The 27,745-nt window shown below is 34.8% G+C and overlaps 2 protein-coding genes across 2 annotated transcripts in view; one reads left to right on the top strand and one right to left on the bottom strand.

Moving 5' to 3' along the window:
• The window catches only part of CXCR6 (C-X-C motif chemokine receptor 6), a 52,356-nt gene extending 40,919 nt beyond the window's left edge, over nucleotides 1-11,437 (top strand). Inside the window, exon 2 of the mRNA XM_044064868.1 lies at nucleotides 9,119-11,437. Within this exon, the coding sequence (XP_043920803.1) occupies nucleotides 9,126-10,241 (1,116 nt within the window). The 5' untranslated portion in view covers nucleotides 9,119-9,125 and the 3' untranslated portion in view covers nucleotides 10,242-11,437. The remainder of the gene's footprint in view (nucleotides 1-9,118) is intronic.
• The window catches only part of FYCO1 (FYVE and coiled-coil domain autophagy adaptor 1), a 2,135,985-nt gene that overhangs the window by 290,717 nt on the left and 1,817,523 nt on the right, over nucleotides 1-27,745 (bottom strand). The window lies entirely within an intron of this gene.

Below are 27,745 nucleotides of genomic sequence, written 5' to 3'. Positions count from 1 at the left end.
GAAAGTCACTAAGGCTATGGATGAGGGTAAAACAGTATACACAGCCTACCTCGACCTGGCAAAGGTATGGGACACAATTCCCCACTCAGGTATTATAAATAAACTCACAAAAAAAAAGAGTTATGTACTTAACATAACTTCCCAAACCTCCTGAATCAGAAGCACATGGGATATATCCAAATGACCCTTTTGAACACCAGGTGTTTCAGCTAATTGGCAATTCTCAATGGCCATGAATTGTTTCATTGTTTTAATGGACAATTTCAGGCCAATAAAGCAAAATTCCACTAGCTGTGGATATGCATATTTTGGCCTTGTTATGACCTCATCAGCATAGGACAAGCAGAGCATTTGACTAAGCATAAGAAACACAGGGCTGTTATACCCAGCTGATGTCCATTATCATTAGGGTGACTGCAAAATATCCCAAATAAAATAAAACAATGAGTGAGAAGGTCACACAGGAAAAACAACAAATAAAAACGTCAGCCAAGCTGGAACTTCCAATGAGTGACCTCTCAAGCCTCCTAAATCAGAATCACATGGGATATATGCAAATTACCCTTATGAACACCAGGTGTTTCAGCTAATTGGTGATTCTGAATGCCCATGACTTGTTTCATTGTTTTAATAGACATTTTCAGGCCAATAAAGCCAAATCCCACTAGCTGTGGATATGCATATTTTGGCCTTATGACCTCATTAGCACAGTACAAGCAGAGTGTTTGATAAGCATACGAAACACATGGCTGCTACACCCTGCTGATGTCCATTATCATTAGGGTGACTGCAAAATATCCCAAATAAACTAAAACAATGAGTGAGAAGGTCACACAGAAAAAACAATAAGTAAAAGTTAAATGAAAACTCCAGCCAAGCTGGAATTTCCAATGAGTGACCTCTCAAACCTCTTGAATCAGAGGCACATGGGATATATGCAAATGACCCATGGAGTTTTCAATGGAATATGTCTTGACTGCTTTGGAAGAGGAGGGAGAAGGGGAGACCCAGACTTAGGAATATTTGCTGTCTCTACCAAGTAACTTCTGTTCTGACAAACCCCAAAAATGGGATTTGAAAAGACAAAGGATGTTTGGTGCTGGGACCAGAGAGACGTCAGATAACACTGTATCTTTTTCATGTGAAGTCTTGCCAGGGGGAATTATGAGAATCACAGATGTCATAAGACCCAAAATCCTGAAGTATTCCTTCACAGTGACTAAAGTTTGAGTGGAAACCCTTAGAAATAGATCTAGATATAGCTCTATTATTTCCTGTGGAAGAAAAACTCTTTGAATTGAAGTGTTTAGTTAACATCCCAGTAACACAGTCCTGTTTGAAGGAGTCAAAAATGACTTCTGAATGTTCTTTCAGAACTACAACTTGTGTAAGAGATCTCTCACCCAAGTGAAATATTCCTGACACCTTGAAAAAGACTCTGCAAAGATAAGCAAGTTATCGAAAAAAAAAAAAAAACATGGATACCCTAAAGCCTGCAATAAGCTATAACTGGAGATAGACACTTTCTGAACACTTCTGGTGCAGTGAATAGTCCGAAAGGTAAGGCAGAGAACTAATAATGTGATCCAGACACACAACACTTGAATTCTGGACGAATAAGGATATGATGATAAGCATCTCTTAAACCTAGTGTTACCAGGAAACTTGAATGAGGAAGAAGAGGCAACAGAATGTGAAGTGACATCATTATGAACTTGGGCACTTTCATAAAAAGGTTTAGGAAAGAAAGATCCAGAACTGGTCTGCAAGCATTTTCTTTCTTTGGCAATAAAAAATTCCTTGAATAAAAACCTTTTCCTACCTGGGAAGGAGGAACTGGCTCGATCACTCCCTGGGGCAGCATATGTTAAATAGTCTGGTCTGATGGATGACGAATTACCCCGGAATGGAAGAATTTCCTCCCACTGCCATCTGTAACCTAGATAAATGATCTGCATAACGCATTTGTCAGAAACTGTGTTGCCAAAGAAAAAGTGGAAATTCAGACTTTCTGGAAGGGAAACAGGATTGTGTGTGTGTGTGTGTGTGTGTGTGTATGTGTGTGGTTGTAGGGAGGGGGCAAGGTATTTTGAATAATCATACTGACTTGTTGGGCTGTTCTTGGTTTTGGGTGGTCCTGAATTCTTTATGGATCACCCTTGCCAGTTCTTCTTAAACATCTTATTTACCTACATTTTGCTGACACATTTTATTTTATTTCTTTACCAAAATCAGCTGTGGGGTTAGAGAATCCCTTAGAAAATTTGATAAAGGAAGACTAAAAAATCTTAGAGATCAACTTGCCCCTTTTCATCACACTTTCTGATCCCCTCTGCAGCTAAGGAACTAAAGACTAAATCTCTATAACAAGGACAATTTAAAATCTCATTTTCTTACATCATCTGGGAGGTTCTGAGAACGCAACCAGCCAAACCTCCTCAAAACAATACAAGTGGCCATAGCCCTAGAAGAAGTATCAACAGTGTCATACACACAATGTAAAGAGTGAGTAGTGACTTGTACACAGAAGACGCTGAATTACTTAAAGCAGATTTTTACTCAGAAGAAGAAACTGTACAAAAAACATTCCTCATACTTTCTCAATTAATCAGAGACATTTCAAAATTCTGAAAATCAAAGATGCAGAAGCATACACTTTTCCCAAACTTATCACTAATCTAACCATCCTTATCTGAAAGACTAGGATTGGAATTAACTAAATGTTTAGGAGCAGGAGGATTAACTAAAGTTTTAGCTGCTGTGTTAGGTTTAGGAAGCGTGTATAAAATCTTAAAAAGACTGAGGAACTTTATATGTTCTATCTGCCCTTTTAGGGGCAGCAGGCTGACTATCAGGAAAACTACAGGCAGTGAAACATACATCCTCCAAAGCTGACAGAACTGAAGGAAATTATGAAAGTACCGGAAATTCCTTCTGTAACAGATCATAACATTTTCTTAGGAACTCTGGAAACCTCAGGGTTCTCCCATTGAAAACAATGGCACATTCTGGAAATAGTCTCAGAGAAAGAGAAACCCTCACAGGGAGAAACCCTGTATCTGTCCCTTTATCTTCCTGTCCAGATTCAGAATCTTGAATTTGTTCAGGAAAAGAAGTATCCCTCTTTCTTTTACCAGAAACCACATTGTAAGGATCAATAGCTAGAATTAAACTCTGTGCCAGACCCAGTAAACTACCTCATCTAAGAAAATTTGAGGAAGAGTAGATACATGTTTAGTTTTCTGTTTCTTTTTGATGGCAAAAAAGGCACCAACTGTGTTATTAGTGGCAATGGCAGCTTCCCAAGGGATGTTTACAACATTCTGGCAAAACAAGAAAATCTTCCATGTTTCTTCTCTCAGGACCGATAAAAGTGGCTCTCCTTTACACACTGAGGGGGACCCCATTAGTTGCAGAGGACATGGCTAATCCACAGGTCCGCAGTGGCTGTAGATGCTACATAAAAACATCCAGGGTAAAAGATGAGTGGTCTAAGTAACAAGCAATGGCCTCAGCAGAGTCACCCACCTGTGACTGAGGCAAACTGCTAGCTTGCTGTGGTGGCAAATGCTGTTTATTTAACTTTTTCGTTTTGTGGCTGGAAGAAAGGCAAAGTGTCCAGTAGTTTATGCCATAGTCAGGCTGAAAATGCCACCTCTTTCTCAGAAAAACAAGCAAAATTAAAAGTCCTTAAAAGTTGCCTTTTTCCACACACAAATGCATTAGAAATCACTTTAAAACACTTTAAAATAAACAGAGTTTTCTCCCTTTAAAAAAAAAAAAAAAAAAAACAGTTTTCAGGTTTTCATTTACTTTAAACAACTTTTAAACTGGCACAAAAAAGTGCACTCCCTCCCTTTTGATACTACAGTACAGTCTTGTGACAGTCCATTAAAATACAAACTCCCAACTTAAAATAACTTTCCTAAACAGGAAAGTAACATAAAAAAAAAATTAAAAATGGAAGGTTCTTCCTGAAATAGAACTTATCTGCCCAGCACAGGAACAGCACAATCTAACTGTCAATCCTTGAAAGCCCGCAAAGTAGTGCTCTTTTCCATAGCAGAGAAGCTCTGAAGGGCTTGATGTCCAAACATGTGTTTTTATTCAGCTCAGTTGAAGGTGACTGAAGGTCTGTCAAGTGAAAGGTGCCCTGAAGCTTTAGAAGCTGACTGGCTGGCTGTTATATCCTTGGCAGGCTATAACAGCTAAGGCTACTACAGCAGTGATCAACATGATTTAACAACATTAGAAAGTTACTGTTCACAGATGACCTACCTGTCAGAACTTTGGTCATGTGAACTTACTTAATAGCAATTATAAATTAAAACTAACATATTGCTAGTGAAATAGGTACATTATTCTGAACTGCAAAAATAAATAAATAAATAACTGTGGTGGTGGTGCTGCGGTAGCGTTGTCGCCTCACAGTAAGACGTTGTCCTGTTCGATTCTCAGCTAGAGCATCTTCTGTGTGGAGACATGCGGGAATGGGCGTAGCTTAGTTGAAGGTTGTGCATCAGGGCCGACAACTCGGCACGTAAAAATCTACTGACAATCATTAGAGGACCGGAGTTCCGCTGTGGTGACCCCTAACCGCGAAAAGCCGAAAGACACAACAACATTCTGAATTGCAAAAAAAAATTACAAACCCCTGTTATTCTTCAGGTTTTTAAAGCAGTCTTAATTCATTTAATTCATCATTCATCACCTCACCACTCTACTGCTAGGCTGGGGAGTCTCAAAGAGCAGACAGTGAGTGAACAGTAAATCCCAACTACTTTTCTATAAGCCATCAAAAACCCATATTTCTTATTAGTAGTATTTCAGATAAAAAATATAGCAATATTTCTATGATCTCACATCACTAAAACATTCAAGTGCCCTTTATTGTCAAACTTTTGAATTTGTATAACTATATGACTAAGTAATGTAACAGAATTGTTTGAATATTATGCATTGTATTAGTGTTTGTGATATTGTTTTACTTGAAATGTATGTATTATAGAACTTTGCATTTCTACAACTGTTTGTGTTATTTTCTGTTTTCCCTCTCTGAGCTCAAATTGTCTCTGAAAAGGACATTTGGGCTAGCACACCTACTGGTTAACAAACAAATAGATAAAGTAAAACAAAAAATAAAATAAATAAATAAAAAAATCAAAACTAAGCATTAAATCCAAAAGAGCTACACATGCATTGTGAAGAATATCATTGGACTTGCAGAATTTAACAATACTGGGGCCCCTTCCTTGAAGCCACTGATACGCATACCACACTCTAACATTACCCCAACAGCTCAACTCCAAAAGCTTAACTAGGCCAATTCAACAACACATAATGCAGTGTGGCAAATTAAGCAGATTGTTTAAACAGTCCAAGATTCCAGACGGACCAAGCCCGACAACACACCCTACAGTGTGGCAGAACAAGCCGTTACAAATTAAACATCATTAAGAAGAAACAAGGTAAAACTGTGACTAGTACACGGTTTCCAGGTCTACAAGCTCCTCCACACAAAACTCAGAAACAATAACAGATATATTTTACAAATTTTATGGCTAAATCCAAATGCAAAGTAAGTTGAAATCAACATCTAAGAAAACATTAAACCAAATAGGTAGAATGAGAATAAAAGTCCATATTTGTTCTAGGCAGGTACCAGCCACTATCATTGATATGTGAATATTCCATTACGAGAGTTTGCTCACAGGCAGCCCTCTTTCTGGAATAAAAGAGAACTAAAGGCTCCATCACAGCTCTCGACTCTTCCTGACTTTTGCAGAATGCCCTTAATTTTGTCTCACATTTTTCCTGTGACCCTTATAAAATGTTTGATTTCCTGATAAATCAGTGAGGACTACAGTCAAGTCAGCAATGCCAGGAGAGTTTTGTACTACTTCTTGTTCAGAAAATGTATACTGATGCAAAACCTGTTGTTCTATTAACTTTTTTAGTGAATTAGAGCAATATTTAAAAATTACCTCTGACTTTGAACCTTTCCTTCCTATCATTTCTGTTTTTTTTTCTCCGATTCTTCAGCAATTATGTTGAAAGCAATGGTCTCCGTATAGAATGATTTAGAAGAATCTAAAGGAACATATTGGCTAACTTCATAAAACATAACACAACTCACATGTGAGGAAAGAAATCATGTAAAGAAAGTCTAATTTCTGCCTATAGCTACATACCACACTGGGAACATGACAACATCACGACAGTGTACCAGTTAGCATAAGAAGATGTGGTCAAGCCCACATGAAAAGTAAAGTAGTGCATTGTTCTCCCAGTACCCCACACGTATTATCACAAAGGCTACATTTACATCAGTCAAGGGGAAACTGTCCTCTGTCCATTGATTACAATCCCAGATCATGGTAAAAATGGAACACCTTCAAGCAAACTGGATTTGCAACTGTGACTCCCTAGGCTAGATTTTTTCCAACTTCATCTGCTCACCCAGAACTAACCTTCCTTCCCCACTCTCTGACTTTTGCTTGCCCAAAATTAACCTTCCTCCCTCCCTCTCTGACTACTGACCTCTCTCTGTCTTGCTACTCTCTGTCCTCATACTTCTCTCCTACTCTTCTCACCTAAGACCTCTTCCAAGTAGACAGACTTGTGTATTCCTTTATTTTTGTCATGACCTGAACATGTGGAATGTTATTTTTGGATAAACTGACTACAGAGTTTCATTGATTTGGTTGACACTTAACTGTTACTATTGTAATCTTAACCTTGATTTAAATGTATAGTGTTATTCTGTTCTTATGAAGCTGTACGTGTTAATCTATGTTATAAAGAGGACATTTCTCCTGGTAGATGTACAGTCTTGCATTCTTATCTTAGATTTCATGGATGAAAACATTTTTTACTGCTGTTCATTTGTCATGTTTTTGTAATTGTTAATGTTTGTTATATGTGGAGCTTTTCTTCATGGGCCTCCACTGAAAAAGGACTTTCCCAGTAACCAAATGTAAAATAAATAAAAATAAATGGTAAAAGGGTTTATCTATTTCAAATATCCCTTCCTTTATATTTTTTGGTCATTTATATGTGTATGGGTGCTTATATTTACATACATATAAGTTAGCAGGACTAAGGGAATTTTAATATTAATTATCTATACATACATAATTGTGATGTGCCTTCATTCACACATTTTTTATATTCCTGTTCTTGTGATATATTTTATATGTATTTTCATACTTGACTACTTATACATATGCATATATATACATTAACTATTTTACTAGGATCATATATATTTTTAAGCAAATAGTTTTTATGATATCATTTCTGATTTTTGATTTTTGTCAGTAGATTTTGTTAGTAGGTTGTTATATATGTATAGGAGACCTTCATGTAATGAAAGAGCACGCTATTCTTTGTTTTGTTTTGTTGCGATTTAAACTGAGTGTTTTGTTACCAGATTCTATGATGGAAGATCTAGGTTGCTATGCACAATTGTCATAATTGCTCTTAGCTAGGATTGTTTGTCCTTAATTAAATGATTAAGTGAACATGATGATGGTATTTAAATGCTGAGATTTGAATGGTAAAGTGAAATCTGAGGAAGCGTGCTATGATAGCACGTGAAAGCGCTTATTCAAATAAAGTCTGGATTTTATGTACTATTTTGTGGTGGTCGTATCCAGTTTTATCCTATCCCTTCCATTATGTGAAGATTATGATAATAAAAATACTTTACATACTCCACTCATAAGTTTGTATAAATGTATAAGTAAACAAAAGAAGGAAGCATTCTACATTCACCACAAATGGGTCTTCTAAGCTTGACAAAAGCCACAATATCACTAAACAGAGAGTATTAAGATTGGGTTTGTGATCGTAACCAAATGATTATGTGTTTGCGACAAGGATGTGAGGTAAATCTTGGCATCCATGTGAACAGCACATAATAAGAATTACAATCAAAGGGACCCAATCATAATTCTTTATGATGCCTACTTCACATGCTACCAGTTACAGATAAAAATGTGGGAGCATGAAGTGTTTTATAGCTTTTACAACTCTGAAAGCCATAAAACAGTTAGTGCTACCAAACAGGCAGCTGGCAGAAGAAAAGTATCATTTTGAGAAATTAACAGCTTTGAAAGCTCTGCCACATTTTTTAACATTTGACACTTTTTAAAGTTCTTTTATCTTCTGCTGCTGTTACACTCTAAGATGAGACTAGTGCTTAAAATCATTGAGCAGTGTTTAAAAAGTTTGTTATGTACATTTCTGATGTCAGTAAACTGTATAACAAGGCTGTTTTTGGCACAATTCCTGAGAGCAATAGTGGAGTTACATGCACTATCTATATATCTCTTAACTAAAACAGCTTATATCATAAAAACTGTATGTTTTGAGGAATAATTAAATGTAAACTTTATGCCCTTAAAATACATCTTAAAATAAAACAGTTAGAAAAAGGACCTAGGAGCCAAAAGAATCACGGGTTTTCCATGGAATCTATAGGAAAAAATGGCAATTGTGGAAACAATACATACAAAGGAGGAACGAGGTTAAAAAAAGGCAGCAAGGTGATGTAAAATGCTTAAAACTAGGAGCGTGTCAGTGTGGTTTGTTTTAATTTATATAAATGTATGGCTACCTGTGTAAGTGATGGTTTAATAAAAAGATTTCTTGTTTTAAAAAAGGCAGGAATTGAATAATGTATGTAATCTCAGGTTACATGATATATAGCAACAGCAATATACGTGCAGTATAATGTTTGTTAAGTTAATGTAGTTTGATTACTTTTATATGAATGTAAATTTGCCTGTGTCACAAGTGATAATTCAATAACAGTGTTTGGGAAAAAAAAAAAAGGAAAACAACTGAATATGGATTGTGGTCACATATGCAACAGAAGTTAGGTTAATGTCTATAGACAGCATCAAATCAGGCTGCTTAATCTAAAAGGTTCTGTGAGGTCTTGTTGATCAATAATTGAGGATTCTGAATCATGAATATGCAAAACACATCTTCAAAGATAACAATGCACTGTGACGCTTTTATTCGCAAATGTCACCCATATTAAAACAGAATTTCTGCACTGTTTTGTATGTTACAAAGCTCCATTACTAATTATTTTTTCCTTAATTTGCAGATAACTGATGAATACCTCATTTCAAGAACACCTGATAAGAAGAAATATATACAAAAGTGCAATGCATTCTGAGTCTGGTCTTAACTTCTCATCTAACAATGATGAATATGATTATGTGCTCCCTTGCATCTATGAACATGTTGATAATTTCGGCAGTATATTCATGCCATGCATATATTACTTTGTATTCATCGTAGGACTAATAGGTAATATTTTGGTTATAACTGTATACATTTTTTTTCAGAAACTTAAGGATTTAACAGATATCTATCTTGTAAACCTGGCTGTGGCTGACACACTTTTTGTTTTCACCTTACCTTTCTGGGCAAAAACAGCAGCCCACGAATGGATTTTTGGTACCATAATGTGCAAAGTGGTCCGCAGCCTCTACGCCATCAATCTGTATAGCTGCATGTTGACTCTAACCTGCATTACCCTTGACCGGTTCTCTGCTATCGTTCTAGCAACAAAATGTCATGGACAGCACACAAAGAAAATGGTATTTGGTAAAGTACTCTGCGTGTGTATTTGGTTATCTGCACTAGTGCTTGGCACTCCAGAGTTAATATTCAGCAAGGTTGCCAACCATACGAAAAGTACCTGCGAAATGGAATTCTATAATAACCAGATAGTGGCAAAGACAGCCAAAGGAATCCAACTGCTGATTGGGTTTATAATACCTCTGCTTTCCATGATAGTCTGCTATTCAGTGATTGTGAAAACTCTGATTTCAGCAAAGGGATTCCAGAAGTACAAATCCATCAAAATAATACTGGCAATAGTGATCTCTTTTGTTGTTCTTCAGCTGCCATACAACATCACGAGTATCATTCAGAGTCTCAGAACAGATGATGACCTCTATTATGAACTCTGTGATACAAAACTAGCACGCAAGTATGCCATTATTATAACTGAAGCTGTTGCCTACATCCACTGCTGTCTGAATCCCATCCTTTATGCCTTCCTGGGACAAAAGTTTAAAAAGACCTTCAGAAAAATCTTGAAACATTATGGAATGATCAGCCACAAACAATTACCAGAACAAAATAAAACTGAAACAGAGACTTCTAAGACATTCTCTGCTATTTATACTGCAGATGTTACATCCATGTATCAGTTATAGACTATACTACATCTTTATCAAAATGCATTGTATTTAAAACAAGTAGATATGCTATTGCAGCATTCCCTTATAAATGTTCTGCAAGAAAATGTTATACAGGTTTTGTGATGGACTAAGCTTTACTGTCAGTTTTCAAAAAAGCCACTGTTATGTTCCTTTATTAAGAATGCAGTTAAGTAAAACACAACGGGTATGGTTGTCTGACTTTTAAGGAGCTATACTGACAAAAGTCATCTTCTGGTTTAACATCTAGTGACATTTTTCCTCATCTGATCATTCTAAGATAAAAGTTATGTTTTTATCTCATCTCACACTACAACCTGTGGCATCTATGAAATCTAAAAAAAATTAAAACACAGTAAAACTGTAGACTTGGTATCTGTTGATGGACTTACTGCAAATTTTGAAAGACTTGCCAGTAAGTTCGTTGCTGCCCATTTCTTGTACATGATAAATTGCTCTTCTTCAGAAGGGGACTATCATCCATATGGAAAGAATAAACAACTATGGCCTCAATTCCAAAAGACTTGATCTCAGTGTAAGTGACCAACTGCCTGAGAATAGGCTGACAGTTGGTGTTTGGTCCCTGTAATAACCCTCGTTATAGAAAGGACTTACACTGATGAAAGACACCTACACTAAGAGGAAGTCTTTCAGAATCAGAGCAGACTTTTCACTGAAAGCAACTCTTTTGAAATCAAGTCCTGTTTCTATTCAGAAATGGGGTAATAAAAGGGGTACAGGTGACTACTAGCCCAGTCTACCTCATGTTCTCCTATCAAAGTTTATGAAAATAACAGGTACAGAAACAATTATCGGCTATTTTTTGGCCCCAGTGGACTACTTCCTGATTTACAAGATGACTTTATAACTATCCCTTGAGTCAGCAAGTTGTTAATACAATGCGATTTACTGCATTCACTTCAATGACTGGATTAATAGCAACTGTATTTCTTAAAACATGAAAGACTTCAGATGAATAAAATCATAGTTACATTACTTCATAAATACTTATTCACTTTCACGTTTACATGTCCATTCAAATATCGATACTGTTAAACTGCTGTGCAGTGTAAAACTATTTATAATGTACATTTTTAATAAATACTCGCTGCAATTTGAAACTGTTTTTATGTAAATATTTAATGATTTTATAATGCATTTCTGAATAATAAAACTGCATGGTTTTCAATTTGTATGCAGTGTAATATTTTTTGTTGCATTTCCCTCTGGACTATCACTAAGATATGCCTTAACTTAGTGGACAACCCAGTTAACAAAATAGATGAACAAATATTCACACATAAAAATACAAACTAGCTGCAATGAATCTGTGTTCACTCAGCTGTTTCCGAGTTGCCTGGATATAAGAATGCAAAGACTTAAGTATGTTTCTGTTCTATCTTTTCAACAGTGTTAACATTATTTCTTAGGCAACAATGCTAAGCCCTTTGTTATTCTCACTTTGTTAAATCCACATCGCAGTCTTGTGGTGAAATATGATTATATAACTTTTTTGGTCATTCAAACCCCACAACTGATTCAAATCTAATAACCCATTAATAAATTCAGCTAAAATTAAATCCAAGTCTTCAGAGGCATGAATGGGATTACAACAGAATTGACTCTAAAAGTTAATATATCATCTAATGCTTAAGCTCTGGTGATCATTTAACAAAACACCATGGAAATATGGCTATTGGCTACATAAATAAATATTGCCTTTATTTATTAAGTGTGTAAGTATGCAGGTCCATTGTGGATTCCTCTTAGCTATAATGTGTGCCACAAAGGTAAGGATAAATGCAAAAAAAAAAAATGTTATTATGCACACACACACACACACACACACACACACACACACACACACACACAAGCGTACAACAAGCACAGTCAGTTTCACAGAGGTTTAAACACATTAACATTGTTTGTATGTTGCTACTAAGCAGACTGATGTACTTTAGTACAGCGTTGGAGTTTACTACTTGCTTTAACAAACTAACTAAATTTGCTGCTGGTTTGAAAAGGTTTGGGCCATATTGTAGTACCTTTACTACACTACTGGTTAGGGCGAAAAATGAAAGCTATGTACTTACAATAAGGTTAGATCCATGTTGTCTGTTTTTTATCCAGTTTAAGTGGGGGTTGTTGCAACAGAGTTTATTCAGACAAAAATAGACAACATTGGATCAGTGGTTTAAGGGTATTTTGCTAGTACTACTCAAAAACCTCTACACAACCCTTTTTTTAAGATGTCCTACTAATACTCTTATCTTACACACATCTATAAGACAAAACAGGGTAAATTAATTTGACCTGGGGTCTATGATAATAACTGTCACCTGTCCGATTTTATATCCACGTTAAGTTGAATAAGGTTAAAAAACAGTCTTCATGTGTTAAAATAACATATCAAATTTTAGAATACAATTCAAGGAAATGATTCAAAGTTTAGGACCAATTTTAGGACCATAATTAATGTATCTCAGTTTAAAAACATATTGGATAAAAACGCTTATAGTTAAGAAGTTTCAGGCTCTCGTGTGTTGCCTTCAAGGTATTAAGCAGTGAATTTTTTTGTCCATCTAAGTAAAGTAATGACCAGTGTAGTGAAATCCAGTAGGTTTTTCAAAATCACCTTAAGCCCTCAAGTATGTAAAAAGGTTCTTTATTCTACAGCTGGAACTGGATGACATACATTTAGTCATAAGCTGTGCAATAAAAAAGACTTTCTTTCAATAATGGATACATGGTAATTGAAGAACAGTTCACTGTCTACATAGGTTCCAAGGTCTGTAACTACTAGATCATTTTTGAGAGGTGTTTTATCACGATGATAGTTACAAGGGAGGTCTAACTTGCTGAAAAATATTATTGTACATTTCTTGACATTTAGTTTTAGTCCATGGTTTTGACACCAGCCATTGGTTTGGGAAATGCCCTTTTGAAGAATCTTGGTGTCCTCTAGGGAGTTTATGATGGGATCAAGTTTACAGTTGTCTGGAAATGTGGTCGGTCATAAACCCTTAATAGTAGCTTTGACCCCTGAGAAGTAAATGCCAGTGAGGAGTGGGCCAAAGACAGAACTCTAAGACATACTGCTAGTGACAGGTCTTTTGGAGGAGGGAGAACAGCCCACCTGAATTTCCTGGGTTTTGTGTGTAATCCAATTTGCTATGCAACAAATTAGGGATGAACATTTATACAGGAAAGTTTACCATTGATTCCTAAGTGTGGGATGTTGTTGAATGCTTTTATGAGGTCTGGATATGAAGTGTGTACTGATTTGCACTCATTCAATGCTTCAGTATCCTTCTCAAAGAAGTCATATAGGTTAAGTAGGCTGCATCTGCCTTTGACAAATCCAACTGCCTATTGTGAAGAGTTTGTAGGTTACTTGCCATTATTCACTAATTCAATAATGATCCTTTTCACAGGCTTACAGATGAGGCTGGTCAGACTTATAAGTCTATAATTTCCTGGGTCTGATGATGCTTACATTTGTGCAAGGGGACAACAATTGCACTCCTCCATTCATCCAGCAAACAGTCTGTTTGAAGGCTGACATTGTAAGATACTACAAACTGGATAAGAACACTCCCAGAGTAATGAATCCAATAAAACTTTTAATAAACTCCAAACAGCACAAAAGGTAATGTAAAGCACTTTTCGCCTGGTCGATTCACCAGACTTCCTCAGACAAACTCATACAAAACAAGCATCAAGTTTAAATTAAAAACTTTTCCCTCCAAAACTACATCAGCCTATCAAACACATTGTTCAATTAAAATAAATTAAAACATTAAAGCTATATAACAATACAATGCCCTAAACCTTGTACTTAAAGTTGAACAGTTTTTTTTTTTTAAACAACATTTTATGAAAAACCTTACTTGTCATAAAAACTTAACCTGGAAAACCAAGACATGAAAAGTGGGTACTACTCATAACCCTTATAAATAAAAATGTTAAACTAATATAAAACACTTTTATAAAAAACTTTTTTTTACATATCTATGTATTATCTACTAAGGCTCCTCAACTTAAGAATACAAGAAATGGAGATCCCCTCATTTAGACTTGGTTTCTTACTAGAATCCAGGCTAAGCTGCCATAATACTTCTTTTTTCTCTAATAGTAAACCTAAAGAACCACCCGCAGGTTTTTCACCACAATTTGAGTCAGACTCAGAAATGAGTGTACAACACCAGAGTGGCGAACAAGAATGCCAACAAGAATTACACCAAGAAGAAGAAGAAGAGGTAACGAATTTTACTGGTGATGTTTTTGAGAAGAATGAAGAGAACTGTAAAATTTTGGTTAATGGGACTGGAGATTTTAAAGTTCTTAACTTTTCTAGTTATGAAATTGACCCTGTTTTGATAGAGCTTTTTGCTAAAGGCCTCACTTTTGTTCCATCAACTCATCTTAACTTACCGTTGACTCTTATGGATTTAAAAATGTTTATATGTAAATTGAATTTGAAGTTTATGTGTGGTAAAGATGTAGTAGAAAGGAATGACTTAAGAGTATTAAGTACCTTCAACCCTCCTACACACCCTTTGTTGACTTTATATGAATCTTTGTGTGAGCTTGATATTAGGGATTTAGCTAAGCAACATACACAGTATGAACACATTAATATTAGCAAATGTGAACGACTGGCGTAGAACAATTTGAGATCCTTACCTTTACGGGTGTGTAAACCAGATAGAGGTGGTGGGCTGGTCGTAATGGACACCACTGATTACAATGTAAGAATGGAAAAGGTGTTGAATAGTGTTATATATAGAAAAGTGAGTATTAATGAAATGAATAGGGCTTATAGAAACATCAATTCCCATTTGAACAACTTGTTTATGGAAGGTGTAATAGACAAGTCTACGCTCAACTACCTTACCATATTATCACCTAGGGTTCCTTCTTTTTTTGGTTTACCTAAGTAAGATGCTGTCCAGTTCGATTCTCAGCTACAGCGTCTTCTGTGTGGAGACATGTGTGAATGGGCGTACCTTCGTTGAAGGTTGTGCATTAGGGCTGGCAACTCGGCACATAAAAATCTACTGCCAATCATTAGCGGACCGCAGTTTCGCTGTAGCGACCCCTAACCGGAAAAAGCTGAAAGACAACAACCACCACCTAAGTTACATAAGTGTATTTCTAATCCACCGATGAGAGCGTTAGCCAATGCTAGGTCATCTATTAATTATGCTAATGCTAAATAAGTGGACAATATTTTAAAGAAATATGTTATAAAGGAAAGTCAGATATGTAAAGACTCTTGGTCTTTTTTAGTGGCCATTAACCAAAGGAGTTTTGAAAGGGAGGAAGTGAACTTTTTAACTACTGATGTGGTGGATTTATATTTTTCAATTCCACATACTTTGGGTGTTGAATGGGTTTTAGAAAGGATGAGGTACCATGGAGTCCCTGACAATGAGCTGAAAATCATCAAGGAACTTTTAGATATTATACTTACGAGTAATTTTGTCATGTTTGATGGTGAAATATACTTAAAACAGATGGGGGTTGCAATGGGGTCCCCTTGTGTGGCTAGTGTGGCCAATTTGGTTATGGCCCACTGGGAATCCCATTGTGTGTTTAACAACACAGTCATCATGCAACCTATCTGTTTTTATATGAGGTTCCTAGACAATGTGTTCATTTTATTTAGGAGGAACGGGGCATCAGCAAATGAACTGTTAAGGTACTTTAACTCAACTACAACTTTTTTAAGGTTTACCAGTTCCTTTAAGGAAGACAGCATTTCTTAGTTAGATGTATGGTTAGTGAAGGACAACCGATTAGGTTGTTACTCAGCCAGTATACATCGTAAGGAAACATATTCCAACACTATGCTGCACTTTACTAGTTGCCACCCCTACACCAAAAGAGATCAGTGGTGAAGGGGCAGTTGGTTTGTGCTGCAAGGATGGTCACTAAGGAAGATCAGTTTATAGATGACTATGATCTGTTAAAACAGATGTTTATGAACAGAAGATACCCTGAAAAATTTGTTGGAGAAACTGTGGTAGAAGTTTCAGAGAAAAGGAGGAGAGGGATTTATAAAGCTATTTTGCATCTTCCAGGTAAATTGTCAGTGGTAGATAACAGTGACAGAAATGTAGTCCCTCCTTTGGGTAGAAATACAGTTGGCTCCCTCCAGTCAAAGGATTTTGCTTCTAGTTTTGTCACGCAATATAGTACTGATGCTTACAAAACAAGAGGTATTTTGTCTAAGAATTGGAGGGTTCTTTCAATAGATGAAACTGTTGATAAAATAGGCCATAACCCATTCGTTATTTTCAAGAGGGGTAGGAATCTGAAATCTTTAGTGGAATTCCCAAGGCAGACTTATGCACATACCCCCGGCATGTATAAGTGCGAGGCTTGTAACTATTGTAGATATATAGCGTCTGGCTGTACATTTACTATTCGGGATAGGTCTTATCGGATCAACGATAGGTACAATTGTAATACTATGTCTGTGATATATCTTGCCCATGCTTTTATGTTGGTAAGACCGACAGAAAGCTGAAAGAGAAGGTCTATGAACATGTTTATAGCACTGCTAAAGGAAGGAATGAAAACGCATTGGCTAGACATTGTAATAGTAACCAGGGCATTCTTTTTCATTTAGGGTGATAGACCAGATTTTGATGGACAATAGGGGTGGTGCTTTAGGTTTACTATTAGAGAAAAAAGAAGTATTATGGCAGCTTAGCCTGGATTTTAGTAAGAAACCGAGTCTAAATGAGGTGATCTCCATTTCTTGTATTCTTAAGTTGAGGAGCCTTAGTAGATAATACATAGATATGTAAATAAAGTTTTTTATAAAAGTGCTTTATATTAGTTTAACATTTATATTTATAAGGATTATGAGTAGTACCCACTTTTCATGTCTTGGTTTTCCAGGTTAGGTTTTTATGACAAGTAAGGTTTTTCATAAAATGTTGTTTTTAAAAAAAAACTGTTCAACTTTAAGTACAAGGTTTAGGGTATTGTATTGTTATATAGCTTTAATGTTTTAATTGATGTTAATTGAACAATGTGTTTGATAGGCTGATGTAGTTTTGGAGGGAAAAGTTTTTAATTTAAACTTGGTGCTTGTTTTGTATGAGTTTGTCTGAGGAAGTCTGGTGAATCGACCAGACAAAAAGTGTTTTACATTACCTTTTGTGCTGTTTTGGAGTTTATTAAAACTTTTATTGGATTCATTACCCCTGGGTGTGTTCTTACCCAGTTTGTGTTGTGTTGTCACTGCGTCTGCCTTTGTTCATTTTGATTGTAAGATACCAGTTAATGAAGATTCAAAAGTGCTCTTATGGGAGTTTACATATATATATATATATATATATATATATATATATATATATATATATATAATGTATACAAGAGTTATATTGGGCACACACAGGATTTATAAACAGTACCCATAATTGTGTAGGGCCGGTATACAGTGCAACTCACCTATCATAGCTCTAAACAATTCACAGACAAGCTCAAACTCCCTGGAGAATCTGTACACACTTCTGCATACTTAGAAGAGTCCAGGGATGGGGCTGTATGCAAATAAGTATCAGCAACAATGTCTGAAATTCAAAAATAAGTGGACATTGGCATACAATGTGTGGATGAGGCAAACTGTTAAAGCAACAGTACCAATATAACAACAATTTAATAATGCATATAACAAGTTTTTATTTTATTTTGTAGCACATTAAGGCTGATATTGGCACCCATTAAAACAGTGATGGAAGCATACCCTATATAGTCGTTGACATACTAACACAAAAGAACTCTTGCCTGTGGGAGGCAGATATGCAACAAATTCCTTCTCTGAGACAATAGTCCCTCATCTATGGCAAAGAGGTAGAAACTTTCAGGTAGCAACTACAGCTGTCCAGGTTATGCAGAAAAACGACCTTGTGCTTGACCATCTCTCAGTGTGACTATGGTGGTCTACAATACTTATAGTAGACACATAGCATTATGTCCCTTATACACAGCTGGCACAGCACATTACATTCTCCACATACTAAAGTCAGAAAATGAGCAAAATCACTGTCAAGTAAACATACTAAACAGCATTGCATTATGCAATCTACCTTTCAAAGGAAATGCCAGAGCTGGTGGATCCTTCTCATGCAATGTCATAACACATACCAGTGGTACACATGGTGGTAGTAAGTGGTCTCCATGCATGATACCAGTCCTTGGTGACAATGCAGTATGATCATATGTGCATGAGAGGACAAAAGGGCAATTATTTTTTATGAATCAAGTTAATGTCTAATTTGTCTTACGAATATAGTATGTACACTGAAGGTCTGCCACTGTTCACGCTGTTTGTGAATCCCCCAGACTGTTTTAAAACACTTAAATGTGACAATGCTTTACTGTGTGTAAATATGTATACTGATTTTGCTATGCTGCTGTTTTTGTTTTCCTGTTTTTAGCCTAAGCTTCTCCTTTGGAATTTTCCCAGTAAACAACATATAATAAGCCCTGTGGGAAATATCCCATGGAAAATGCCCCAAATAGATTAATAAATGAGCACAAATGTTTGTTTTCCAATAAATACTTGTGGCAAGTAAAAAGTTCCAGTAAACTTCACCTTATGATACGGTACCACTCTATCACCAGATTGTACCTATGTCAGCATAATTAAATAAACATCTTGTAGAATTTGTCTTTGAAAAAGTTAAATCCCACTAGACACATAATTTGTTTACCTAATATGTAATCCAGAAATAACAGTTTAATTATTTGACTAAATGGAAGTTAAACAGATTTTTTTTGCTTGGTTTACTGTAGAATATTTTAATCAATCCAAAAATTAAGTTACAAATACCACAGTTTTATGTCCTATACCATAATAAAATAAAATCTGTCCATTCGTCCATCCATCTGTCCATCAATTTGTCAAACTTTGTGTTCATTTAACAGTCAGGATGACAGCAAGCTGAACAGGCCAGACTAGACTTCCTTATTCTAACAACAAACACCATAATCCTGTGAGACTCTGCAGGTATACACTGCCAAGTTGAGAGATAAATAATTTTACTAAACCTACTCCAACCTAAATTGTTTTGAGACTAGGACAGTCATGCCAAATTCATGTCATTTCACATGAAGCACTTATGCTTTTGGATGCATATCCTTCATCAATCACATCATCAAATTGTAATATCATTTAATTCAGTTTGTAAAGAAAATCGTAGAAATTACTGTAATACAACTGAGGTGTTAAATGGCAAATCAAACACCTTGTTGCTTGACTTCAATTACCAAAGAAGTGACTGACGCACTTGTACAACAATAAAAAATAGATATGCTCAATGTTTTTTGGTCATTGTTAATACCAATACATGGAGCAAATCATAAAACTAACCACTAGATGGCTCTAATACACTTGATGTGGTAATTACTAACCTATCCCCTGACTGTATCTCACCCCTCATTGCCCCTGAATTATTCAACCTCTCTGTCAGCTGTAGTGGTAGCACACCCACCACCATATGAACTTTGGTAGCACACCACCACCACATAAACGTGTCTTGGGAATCTTCATTAGAGCAAACCTACTTCAGCATATAAAAGACCTATGCAAAATTCCTGACAATTCTCTACAAATGGGCCCAACAGAGAAGGCGGCCCTATTCACCTCCAATTTTTACCAGCACTTAAACTGTTTTATAGAAAAGTCTGTTTCCAAACAGAATGGTAAATTCAGAAATAAACCTTTCCAGTGCAATTCCCACATTACTTAACTGTAAAGCAAAAGGAAGACAAGGACAAGTTGTAAACAATCCCCTACCAGTCTGCCTTAAGACCGTACTGAAACATGCTAGCAAGGTACCTAACAGCACTACTAAACATGTAAAGTAGAAAAGCAACTTAAAGTTGCTACAAATACCAAACTATAGCATGTCCAATGCTCCATGGATTGAGTTAACAAGAACTCCCTGGATCAACTTGCTCTCAATCCCTCCAATTTGTGAAGATTGGTTCTCACAAATGCAGCTTGACACTGTTCACTCCCTTGGCCGATCCCTTATGAGTTAAGTCAGATCTACTGGTTATCTTTACCATCAATGCATTCACTCCCTTGGTAAACTACACTACCTTTTTTAGACTCTTCCAAAAGACAATTTTGTTTTTACAATTAAATGACAAAATCTCTAAAGTGATCAGGGATATGCAGACACCTTCACTAAGGACCTTTATGCCCATTTAGATAAATGCATTGGTTTGGAACCAAACAGAGTGGTATATTCAAAAACAAACCACCCTGGTGATCATTTGATAGAAACAAGCTGTATAATAAGAGAAAAAAATGCTCAGATTACCATGCAATATCAGAATCCCTCTGCATGAAGATAATATAAAAACAACTTAACCGAGAAATTAAGGCAACCATAAAATCCAATAAAGTATCCATTGAATTCAGACAAGCAACTGAGGCACATCATAAACTATAAGTCTTTCTTCAGTACATTAGAAAATTAAGAAATGATTGAAAATACTTCACTGAACTTTCCCATAATGGTACCTCCCATTCAAACTCGAATGACATTGCTAACATACTAACAAACAAGTCTGAGGCCAACTTCTCCTTTAAAACTATCATCCCAACTCCAATCATTCCTTAGTCACCCCTGGCATGACATTGCAATGCTCTCTAAGACAAAAAAAAAAAAACTTCTTTCCAGGGTTCCATCAATATACCGAGATGTCTAACAAACAGAGACAAATGTGCACTCACTGAGCCCTCCTTTTTTTTTTTTAAACGACTTCATTAAGTTATCACTTAATCACAGGCAAACATTCATTAACCGGAAAAAAATATTAACATTTTTTCAATTTGAGTACATTATAAATCATATAACTTTTTTCATAGTCATTGTCATCAGTACACTACATAAATTGCTGAATTCCTGTCTTCCTTTAAACCATCTCCTCCTTCTAAACATTATTCTGCATGGATTGTTTCCATATTTTCCACTTACTTCCATGCAATTTGTTCCTTTCATAAAGATCTCACTTCCAGTCTTTTTATCACTTTTAATGTGAAAAATAAGAGCAGCGTTGGTACCAATAAGACGAGGCAATATCCTGGACAGTCAGAACAGTTTATTGCTCACACCATAGACAACGAGACAAGGAAATTAAAAACAAGTAAAAATTCCACAAAAATTCCACAAAAATACTGAGCGCTTTCACCCGCTCGACTACCTGCGGGTTTCTTCAGAGTACAATTAACAATTCTCTGCACCAGTCTTATATACTAAACAGATAGCTAGTTAGTTGATTGTTAATGGAATAATTAAAATAAATGAATCAATTAAACAGCCATTTAAAACATAAAATAAGAATGTTCTTGCTTTTTAAAGAACCTGAAATCCACGATACTAAATAGTGTGTAAAACACTTCATTTTAGTTGTACCATGTTATGTAATATAAAAATTTAATAAATGAAAATAATAATAATGAAAATAGAGTAACACATACTACGAATAAAAGTGTTAGTAGAAGGTGCATACAAATTCTTTATAAAATGTTACTTGTGGATTATTGTAATGATAAGATTTGTAAAATTTTGTAAAACTTGTTGTCCAATAAGTCTTATAAGCTTTTATGAGGGCATACAACTACTTTATATATGTGTATATCTTAGTCTCTGTATACATACAAGGCTTAATAAATATTACATTATAAATACATTATAAATACATTATAAAACCATTGTATATCATAAATTAATAATTAATTAAATAATTATTTGATTATTATTAACTTATAAAAAGTATGTTAAATATTGTATAATTAATAAATATAAAAACTACAAATAGATCTGTAAATGTAAAAAATATATATATATATATGAAAATATACAGAAACTACATGTATATTATTTATATTGATCAAATTTAAATTTTGAAATTTAAAATTTAAAATATGAAAACACAAAGGTGATCCCTAAGCACTAGTTGTGAAATTGTGATAAAACTCTGATTAAACACAAATAGATTTTTGTTTGAGAATACTTGCAATACTAATGTGCCCATTCAAACCTGGTGCTGTACCAGCATTAAAACGGAGTTGCCACAAACATTCTTTTGTTAAGAGCAAGTTATCCAAATCCCCTTCTTTTTCCCAGGGGTTGTAAATTCTATCTATAATAAAGAAGATGAATCTTTTGAAATTAATGCATGTAGTGCTGTGCATATAAAGAGCATTAGTTTCTTTTTTGTGTTTGATATCTCTTACGTGCTCCATGATTCTCTCCTTTAATTTTCTCTTAGTCTTCCCTACGTAATATGCTGGACATGAAATGCAACTAGCCATATAAATAACCCATTTTGTATTGCAATTACATAAACCCGGGCATTGAAGTGTTTTACCATAGTTGTACACTGTACAGTAAGGTCTGTCATTAATGTACTTGCAGCTTTTACAAAATCCACACTTTTTCATTCTTGATGTTGTATGACCTTGTGTCCTACTTTCAAATATCTCTTTCATATTAATGCCCCTACTGTATGTAATTCTCGGGTATATACCTAGTGTGTCTTTGAGTTCTCTGCTGTTATTTATTACACAATTCCAAGTGTCAGTTAAAATCGTTATTATTGCTTTAGAATTGGCATTGTATGGTATAATAAATGAATCCTTTTTATTTATTGAATCCTGTTCCTTGGACCTTATATTTTCTCCACTAATGATTATAGGTTTATATTTTGTGTTCCTATCCCTTAATACTTCCTTGTTTAGGGAATCTAGGAGGTTTAGTGGATAACCTCTTTCAGCAAACATATCCTGCAAATGTTTACTCTCATACAAAAAATTCTGATCATCGCTGATGATACGTGAGAGTCTAACTAGTTGACCTTTCACCAAATTTCTCTTTTGGAAGTGGGGATGGTTGCTATCATAGTGTAAATAACTATTTGAATAAGTTTTTTTACGAAAAATGTTGGATTCTATCTTACCATTTTTATTGTACATTCTTATGTCTAGGTAATCACATTGGTCATAATATATTTGGAATGTAAACTTTAAGAAACTAGTACTGTGATTTAAGAAATGTATAAATTGTTGAATTTCACCTTCTTCTCCCTTCCAGAAGACCAATATGTCATCCAAAAATCTTACATATAAAATAATTTTCTCCCAAAACTGTGAAACAAAAACTTGTTCAGTTTCCCAATGTGCTAAAACTAGGTTAGCATAAATGGGGGCACATCCGGCCCCCATTGCCACCCCTGTACATTGTTTATAATGTTCTCCTTCCAAGATGACATAGTTGTTATTTAGTATCATTTCCATGAAGTCTACTAATAATTTGCGTTTAACAGTGTGATAACCACTGTATTTATCCAAAATTTTTTCAAAATACTCTAGTCCTTCTTTGTGAGGTATGATGCTAAACAAATTAATAACATCTATTGTTAACATAAAAAACTTTTCTCCTTTGTAATTGTGATTAAATTCTCTCAATTTTTCTAGGCAATGCCATGAGTCTTTGATTATATGGGAGAAAGTTGTAATGATGTCCTTACAGTGTACATCTACAAACCTTGCTATTGTTTCAAGTTTGGAATTTTTAGCAGAGACAATTGGTCTAAGGGGGGGATTATAAATACTCTTATGTACTTTAGGTATGCCGAATATGGTTGGAGTGATTGGGTGCTCGACAACTAAGAATTCGTATTCTTGTGTGTTAATCATGCTCTCCATCAAAAAATCATATAGTAACCAGTCAATTTTTGTGTAAGCTCTTTGTACCTCATACTTGGAAACTTTGTTGTATGTTTCTTCATTTTCTAACATAGTTACCATTTTGCTGGTATATTCGATTTTTGGCATGATAACTACCCCACCTCCCTTGTCCGGCTTCATAATTCTGTATTTATTGTTAGTACACAATTCAGAAATACAAAACCTCTCAGTGTCAGTTAAATTATCCTTTAACACTTGTTTTTTCTTTAATTCCCTCCTTATTTGTGACTCACATAAAGATTCAAAAACCTGAATTATTGGGTTACTGGGAGGTATAAATGTGCTAGATCTTTTGAGTGTAATGGCTCTGGTTTCAACTTTGCTCTCCTCATGTGTGTTTACCTTGGCAAAAAACATTTTTTAATTAAGTAATCTCACATACAGTTTCAAATTGATGAGAATTTTACCTATGTCACTTTTAAAATGTGGAACAAATGTAAAACCTCTTTTAAATAAAGAAATGTGACTTATATTCAAATTCAGATCACTGTAGTTGTAAATGTTGAAACCACCACTGTTGATTACATTACATACATCTTGATTCACTTTATCAGAATCAAGAGTTATTGGATCAATAACACTGAGGACTGTAAAGTTCTCATCAGATTCGTTTTCAGGCATTGCATCATCGTAATCAGTGCCTACTAGGTTAAAATTGTTACCAGTCCCATTTTCAGTTAAATTTTCTATGGTGGTCTCAATATAAGTTAATTCCTTTGATTTTACAAGTGAATTGTTGTGAATCGAACCATCTAATAATAATGGGAATTGGTCCTGAAGTGTGTTTTCCTTCCTTGGTTCTGATATTGTGTTCTGCCCCCTTGGAACCTGTCTCTTATTCTCTCTGATCTCCTTAGTTGGGGTTGCTCTAAAAAAACATTGTTCTCCTTGTATACATCCCTTTGTACTGTGTTGCCACTAAAATGTCCATAATTATTTACACTTTTATTAACATTGGTGACTGTTTGTTCATTAGTCTCTTCATAGTTCCTGCCATCATGACTTGAAAATTTTATTTTGTCATGTTGCTGAACAGATAATTTAAAATCTTTAAAATGTTGATATGCCCTCTTGTTAATATAGTCATTACTGTCTCTTATCAGTTTCTTGTTTTTATATTCTAATCCTCTCATAACAAAATTGTCCATCTCCTTTATAATGTTATCCATCCTATACTTGTTATGTTCAAATAACAAGTCTTTTTTAATGTTATTGTCCAATTCTATAAGCTTTTCATTCAGTACTGACAGTCTATGATTATTATTCTTGATAATCAATTTTAATAATTCTAGCCCCATTTTATCATAAAGGGCTAATAGTTCGTCAAATGCCACACTATTATGGCTAAAACCAAAAGGTAATTTAAAAATTCGCAAACCTTTTGGGACTAGTTCCAACTCCAGGGATCTTTCCAGAAAGGCGTTATCCATCTGAATTGTTTTGAACTGTTTTAACGTTTTATCGAAATCTGCAATTTGTTCATTCAAAGAACCCATATCCTGCATACTTCCCCTAGGTATGCTTTTAAATGATGGTGCTTGTAGAATCACATTAATGTTTTCCCATCTCCGGCTGAAAGAGATATTTGAAAGTAGGACACAAGGTCATACAACATCAAGAATGAAAAAGTGTGGATTTTGTAAAAGCTGCAAGTACATTAATGACAGACCTTACTGTACAGTGTACAACTATGGTAAAACACTTCAATGCCCGGGTTTATGTAATTGCAATACAAAATGGGTTATTTATATGGCTAGTTGCATTTCATGTCCAGCATATTACATAGGGAAGACTAAGAGAAAATTAAAGGAGAGAATCATGGAGCACGTAAGAGATATCAAACACAAAAAAGAAACTAATGCTCTTTATATGCACAGCACTACATGCATTAATTTCAAAAGATTCATCTTCTTTATTATAGATAGAATTTACAACCCCTGGGAAAAAGAAGGGGATTTGGATAACTTGCTCTTAACAAAAGAATGTTTGTGGCAACTCCGTTTTAATGCTGGTACAGCACCAGGTTTGAATGGGCACATTAGTATTGCAAGTATTCTCAAACAAAAATCTATTTGTGTTTAATCAGAGTTTTATCACAATTTCACAACTAGTGCTTAGGGATCACCTTTGTGTTTTCATATTTTAAATTTTAAATTTCAAAATTTAAATTTGATCAATATAAATAATATACATGCAGTTTCTGTATATTTTCATATATATATATATTTTTTACATTTACAGATCTATTTGTAGTTTTTATATTTATTAATTATACAACATTTAACATACTTTTTATAAGTTAATAATAATCAAATAATTATTTAATTAATTATTAATTTATGATATACAATGGTTTTATAATGTATTTATAATGTAATATTTATTAAGCCTTGTATGTATACAGAGACTAAGATATACACATATATAAAGTAGTTGTATGCCCTCATAAAAGCTTATAAGACTTATTGGACAACAAGTTTTACAAAATTTTACAAATCTTATTACAATAATCCACAAGTAACATTTTATAAAGAATTTGTATGCACATTCTACTAACACTTTTATTCGTAGTATGTGTTACTCTATTTTCATTATTATTATTTTCATTTATTAAATTTTTATATTACATAACATGGTACAACTAAAATGAAGTGTTTTACACACTATTTAGTATCGTGGATTTCAGGTTCTTTAAAAAGCAAGAACATTCTTATTTTATGTTTTAAATGGCTGTTTAATTGATTCATTTATTTTAATTATTCCATTAACAACCAACTAACTAGCTATCTGTTTAGTATATAAGACTGGTGCAGAGAATTGTTAATTGTACTCTGAAGAAACCCGCAGGTAGTCGAGCGGGTGAAAGCGCTCAGTATTTTTGTGGAATTTTTGTGGAATTTTTACTTGTTTTTAATTTCCTTGTCTCGTTGTCTATGGTGTGAGCAATAAACTGTTCTGACTGTCCAGGATATCGCCTCATCTTATTTTTATCACTTTTACACTATTCAGCAACTCAAACACAGTTGGTTTAGACTTTCTATTTCCATTTTCTAGTAATTGTTTTTTTTTAGTAACTAGCGGAACTAAACTTAATAAGGCCTTACTATGGCTACTCAATTCATATTTGGTATCCAGAGGAATCATTTCCTTAGTTACAGACATTTGCTCACCCAATATTTCTGAGAGAGTACTCTGTAGGTCATTTTTAAAATCTGCCAACTCATTACATTCCCAGAACTCATGCTTCTAGTTACCTCTTTCTGCCCATTACACCTCCAGCACTTGTTATCTACCGGCGGAAAAATTATTTGAAGTCTGCTTAGGGTATAAAAATACCTATGCAAACATTCCCAAGCAAAGATCTTAAACCTTCTGGATTTTGTTGCACACTTGGGAGCAATACATATGTCCTCCCACTTTTCCCTTGTAAATTGCATTTCCAGTCTCCCTTCCTAATCTTCTTCAACCTGCTCTGTTTGATTCTTACAAGTTATCATGCAATATTTTATATGCCCTACTAATTATCCATTTTTAACAGCAGCTTCTGTTCTTCATTCAACTAAAAATTCTACCAGTGTGGGTCTTTCTCTAAAAATTTGTCTGTCCCTTTCTCTCTGCCTATATTCTCATATCAATCCTTGTCATGTAAGGCAGTCTCTAGCCTGCAGTCCAAATGTCTTCTTAGACTCATCCCACTCTATTACCTTTCCCTCTCTAG

This window comes from Protopterus annectens, chromosome 3.part0 (assembly GCF_019279795.1).
Source record: "Protopterus annectens isolate FY-2018-M chromosome 3.part0, PAN1.0, whole genome shotgun sequence".
Lineage (NCBI taxonomy): Eukaryota > Metazoa > Chordata > Ceratodontiformes > Protopteridae > Protopterus > Protopterus annectens.
This window is presented reverse-complemented; position numbering and strand designations above follow the sequence as displayed.